Raw genomic sequence first — 6,000 nt, 5'->3', positions numbered from 1 at the left:
AGGCTCCCCCTTATGACATTTTATCAACAAAAAATGGTTTTGGAAAAATATACATTTTCTGCCATTTTCGAGTTTTGTCGATACTCCTGACTGGTTCGTACATGCAACAGAGATAAGGCAATTTTCACCCTCGACTAGATATGCTCCTGTACTTGGTATCATTACAGTGGATGTTAGGTGTAGATCCACCAATGGCGTTTGTTTACATTCAGGAACGGCGTCATTAGTATTTCTGATTCTGATTCTGATTAGCGGTGATGCCGGTGAGCTACGGTGTGTAGTGAAGCAATCTTCCACAACTACAGGACAAGTATTGTGCCGTTGAAGAAAGACCGTTTTTCAAATTTTTGGGTAAGGGTCCCCCCCTTATGACAATTAAGCGGAAAAACGTTTTGGAAAAATATACATTTTCTGCTATTTGTCTGGATTTCCGATGAGGTTTTGGGATGTCCTCCAAAACCCCAAGCCCAGTAATTGTGCTGTTGAAGCAAAACCGTTCATTAATTTATTTTGGCTAACGGTTATGACATTTTTGAGAAAAATTGGTGGAAAAAATTTATAAATGTTCTGCCATTTTCGGAAGAGGAAGAAGAAAAAGAAGGAACTTATTGACCACAACAATTGACTACAGAGGCAGACTCGCGCAAGGAACTTAGGGTACATTTGTACCATATATGGATAATACGCTGACGTCTCACTTGGAAGAAATCCCCAAATAGACAAATTCCAAAAGGTTTGGTACTCTGAAATATAAAAGAAGGCACAATTATTGAATGAACATCTCCAAGGTTTCATTTATAGTACCAAAAGTTAAGAAAAGTTGGTTTTGCATAATAGGTCTTAAGTAGTTTTTTGGTATGTAAAGGACCCTGATGACAAAGTTGGCCTTGGTCCCCCAAATGACCAAACACACCCTTGCCTAGCGAACACCAAGGTCAACATGGATTGTTTGTTGGCTGTCTGCCAAGCTGTATAACCTCAACATGTATAGTGAGGGCAGAACAGGCAATATGCAATTATTGCCAGGCTTCGCTCTCATGTAAGGGAAGAAGAATTGTTGATTAAAGACTGTGGTGTTCTTAGTGTCATAGTGTGTGTAGTTAGTATGTTCCAATAGCAGCAGAAGTGCACTTTTTGGAGAGTTGTATTATTTTCAGTTTTGTGCCCAAGGGACTGATTTTATTTAACACTGTATTATTATTTATACATCTATAGTGATCACAGAGACAGGTTGTTTTTGTATATTTGTTTTTCTGAAAAATCCCACTTAATATACTTTGGGTAACAACAGTCAATATTTTTTTTAAGTTTTTTTTAGGGGGGTAACAGTCAATATTTATTTTATTTTATTTTTTTCTTATAAAATAAAAGTGAGCTTTTGTTAAACCAAATATTTTGTTTTTTTCCATGTACAACAACCTATCTGGAATCTATAAGGAATCGGTTCGATAAGAGGATTCGATAATGGGCTCGAACTTGATAATTTCTTATCAAACATCATCCCTACCTAGCGGAGACCCAAAAAGTTTGATCATTCTTAAAAAAGTGTGGCACCAGTCTGTAGTTTGTTTGTTCACCATGACACCCAACTCAAGAATTGACTGGTACAAAATGTGTCCAGTCCAAGGTCATTGGTTGCATTGCAGGTCTTGTATCTTGGATGTAAACATCTGGTCTACTGAAAATGTGAGCAAATCTGCTGGATCAAAAGTATACATACAGCAATGTTAATATTTGGTTACATGTCCTTTGGCAAGTTTCACTGCAAAAAGGTGCTTTTGGTAGCCATCCACAAGCTTCTGGTTGAATTTTTGACCACTCCTCTTGACAAAATTGGTGCAGTTCAGATAAATGTGTTGGTTTTCCGACATGGAATTGTTTCTTCAGCATTGTCCACACGTTTAAGTCAGGACTTTGGGAAGGCCATTCTAAAACCTTAATTCTAGCCTGATTTAGCCATTCTTTTACCACTTTTGACGTGTGTTTGGGGTCATTGTCCTGTTGGAACACCCAACTGTGCCCAAGACACAACCTCCGGGGTGATTATTTTAGGTTGTCCTAAAGAATTTAGAGGTAATCCTCTTTTTTCATTGTCCCATTTACTCTCTATAAAGCACCAGTTCCATTAGCAGCAAAACAGGCCCAGAGCATAATACTACCACCACCATGCTTGACGGTAGGCCTGGTGTTCCTGGGATTAAAGGCCTCACCTTTTCTCCTCCAAACATATTGATGGGTATTGTGGCCAAACAGCTCAATTTTGTTTCATCTGACATCACATGGACAAAGATAAGACCTTCTGGAGGAAAGTTCTGTGGTCAGATGAAACAAAAATTTAGCTATTTTAAGGCGCACTGTCGAATTTTGATTTTATATGTGCGACTTATAGTCCGAAAAATACGGTACTTGGCTATAGCCTACTGACGACTTACACGCAAATACAAAGCTTCACTGAAATAATCACTAAATTCCAGGTTTTGGTCTCAGGACAGGTTTTCCAGTGGAACAAGGATCATAAGCAAAGCCAAGATGGGTAAATCTGTTTTCATCCACACCAGTCGTAGACCTTAAATCACAATCCGTCCACTTATTGACGAGTGTGGGAACATCCATGATAAGCTCCTGGATTCTCCCAGAAACATCTCACAAACAAACCCGTGGATCAGCCATTGTAAGGAAAACTGATAGTGTGATGGTAGACATTTATTAAAAAAATTTTCCGAGCCTTTAATAAAAATCTTTCTAACACACCTTTTTGAGCGAGGACCTTGCAAGCACGCTTCAGAAACGACTCCCCTGCCACGATATTTTCCCCGCGCCTCCTCTAACTGCTCCGTGGAGCATTGTTTCGTCCGTCCGTCGTAATATTCCCCGCCGCCATAAAGCTAACCGCCGCCGTAAAAGAGAGCTTTAATTAACCTCAAAGCCGTGGACGATGCGTCAGTACGCGTCCAGCCGATGCCCCGCGTGGACCAGTGGGTTAAGCGTGTTAAAAAGGCCACACAGAGTAAAATCCACATCTGCTGACCTGACGGGATCCATCGGAGTCGGATGCGGAGGGCATCTGTTTAACGACCGAGGAAGAAGACAAGCGTGCACTTTTCTCATGTAATATCTACCCACCTGGATATCACAACTTTATTGAGCCATAAAAAATATACACAAGGAAAATATCCCTTTCATTTTCCCCCATAGTGTTCTTTCTTCCCAAAATCCGATCCAGTAGTTCCACAAGAAGGAGCCAGGATCCCCCCCGAAAAAGGAACATAAAAAAAGAAACCTTCAATTTAGAAGGTAAAAATAACTGGACAGTAGATGTTTCTCCAAACTGTCCGCGAAAGATCCCAAAAGGTTTTTCAATCCGTTCCGGTTCGGAAAGGGAATGAGGTACTAAGTCTTCATGTTTGAATCTGCCTCTGTGTAGAGTTCTGCCAGTCTCTGGAACTGAGGCCCCCAGTTGTCCAGAGTGTGATAATCCTGCTCCGACTGCGTGCCCAGGGAGTCCAACGGGCTGACGGAGCCCGTGGGCGAGCCTTGGCCCTCGTAGGCGTAGGTCTGCAGCGAGTCGTAGGGCGGGCCGCTTGTATCCATGTTGGCCTCCACCAGTCTCTGCTTGATGAACTCGTGCACGTCCACCTCGTCCAGCTCCAACGAGGGGCTCCGGTGGCCCCTGGGGCCGCCGCAGAGCCGCCTCGCCTCCGGGCGAACGTCCCGGCGGAACTTGAGCTCCTCGGCGGCGGCCGGGTTGCGCAGGGCGATGATGTCGAAGGCCTCCGTGTCTTCCTCGCCGCCGCCCTCGTCGTCGTAGGTGACCACGTTCTCGCGGATGTCCTCCTCGGAGATGATGAGCGGCTCTTTCTTGCTCCGTCTCAGAGTCATGAACAGAACCACGATGACTGCGGGACAGAGAAATAGAGATATTGGAACAAAACATCTGGAGCACCCCAGGGCTCTTTTATTGAGCCATTCTCATTTTCAAGTGAAAAAAAGGCTACAAATGTCATCTCTTTCCACCATTTATGATCATGTTACACACGTTTATTCCACCAAACCCACCAGTAGAATTTTGGATATGATCCTTTTTTTGCAGTTTTTAATTTAATTTTTTTTTTCACAGTGTTCTGTGTTTACAAACCCCAAAACCAGTGTAAATCGTAAATAAAAACAAGATACAATGACTTGCAAATCCTTTTCAACCTATATTCAATTCAATAGACTGCAAAGACAAGATACTTAACGTTCAAACTGGAAAACGTTTTTATATTTTGCAAATATTAACTCATTTGGAATTTGATGCCTGCAACATGTTTCAAAAAAGCTGGCACAAATGGCAAAAAAGACGGAGAAAGTTGAGGAATGCTCATCAAACACTTATTTGGAACATCCCACAGGGGAACAGGTGGGTGCCATGATTGGGTATAAAAGCAGCTTCCATGAAATGCTCAGTCATTCACAAACAGGATGGGGCGAGGGTCACCACTTTGTGAACAAATGCATGAGCAAATTGTCCAACAGCTTAAGAACAACATTTCTCAATGAGCTATTGCAAGGAAATTAAGGATTTCACCATCTACCGTCCGTAATATCATCAAAAGGTTCAGAGAATCTGGAGAAATCACTGCACGTACCATTGAATGCCAGTGACATTCGATCCCTCAGGAGGTACTGCATCAAAAAGCGACATCAGTGTGTAAAGGATATCACCACATGGGCTAAGGAACACTTCAGAAAACCACTGTCAGTAACTACAGTTTGTCGCTACATCTGTAAGTGCAAGTTAAAACTCTCCTATGCAAAGCGAAACACCCAGAACAACACTCAAAAAAAAAAAAAGCTCATCTAAGATGGACTGATGCAAAGTGTAAAAGTGTTCTGTGGTCTGACGAGTCCACATTTCAAATTGTTTTTGGAAACGGTGGACGTCGTGTCCTTCGGTTTGGAAAAAAGAGGAAAAGAACCATTCGGACTGTTATATGCGCAAAGTTCAAAAGGCAGCATCTGTGATGGTATGGGGGTGTATTAGTGCCCAAGGCATGGGTAACTTACACATCTGTGAAGGCACCATTAATGCTGAAAGGTACATACAGGTTTTGGAGCAATATATGTTGCCATCCATGCAACGTTATCATGGACACACCTGCTTATTTCAGCAAGACAATGCCAAATCCTTTTGTGTGACTTCATTGTAAAAGAGTGCAGGTACTAGACTGGCCTGCCTGTAGTCCAGACCTGTCTCCCTTTAAAAATGTGTGGCGCATTATGAAGCCTAAAATACCACAACAGAGACCCCCGGACTGTTGAACAACTTGAGACAGACAGCAGACAGCAGCTTTATTATTGTCCATTCTTAACATGTACAAGACACATGAGAACTGAAATTACATTTTCGGCACAATCCCGCTAAGAACAGACATACGTTACAGGGGGAGAAGACGGGACCGCCAACGGATCAGCCACTTACAGCGCTCCTTAAAAAGGTGGGAAAAAGGTGACATTGGGAAAGGGGGAAGAGTAAAAAAAAATATCAGTATGAGGCTGGACCCTCAGGAGTGGTCCAGACTGAGTCAGAGGAAAAAACCTCACATAGCATGGCACACATAAACATGGTACATGTAATCACAACAATTCGCAACAGAGGAGGTGGGAGTTGGGACCCTGGAGGCCAGCTGCCGCTATAAAGCGCTACTCAGCCCCCACAACCACGGAGAAATTAAGCAGTGGTGAAGGCGTTGATTTGGGGAGGGGCGTGTGCGTGCATGTATGTCCAATTAACTTGGGTGAGATGTTGAAATGTCTTTGTGGACTGAGGCCGATCTCAAAAGTTCGACCCAAGTGCTTTTTGAAAAAAAAGGAAGGTTTTAAGCTGTACATCAAGCAAGAATGGGAAATAATTCCACCTGAGAAGCTGCAAAAATGGGTCTCCTCAGTTCCCAAACATTTACAGAGTGTTGTTAAAAGGAAAGGCCATGTAACACAGTCGTAAAAATGCCCCTGTGCCAA

General features: G+C 42.8%; 1 protein-coding gene across 2 annotated transcripts in view; it reads right to left on the bottom strand.

Moving 5' to 3' along the window:
- Window positions 1–3,116: 3,116 nt before the first annotated feature.
- Window positions 3,117–6,000, bottom strand: part of LOC133629862 (cadherin-18) — a 278,024-nt gene continuing 275,140 nt past the window's right edge. For both annotated transcript variants that reach the window (XM_062020906.1, XM_062020907.1), the window contains exon 12: window positions 3,117–3,896. In XM_062020906.1, coding sequence (XP_061876890.1) covers window positions 3,391–3,896 — 506 coding nt within the window. In that variant the 3' untranslated portion in view covers window positions 3,117–3,390. The remainder of the gene's footprint in view (window positions 3,897–6,000) is intronic.

Source organism: Entelurus aequoreus, linkage group LG15, assembly GCF_033978785.1.
Source record: "Entelurus aequoreus isolate RoL-2023_Sb linkage group LG15, RoL_Eaeq_v1.1, whole genome shotgun sequence".
NCBI classification, from domain to species: domain Eukaryota; kingdom Metazoa; phylum Chordata; class Actinopteri; order Syngnathiformes; family Syngnathidae; genus Entelurus; species Entelurus aequoreus.
Note: the sequence above shows the minus strand (reverse complement) of the source record. Positions and strands in the feature narration are given on the sequence as shown.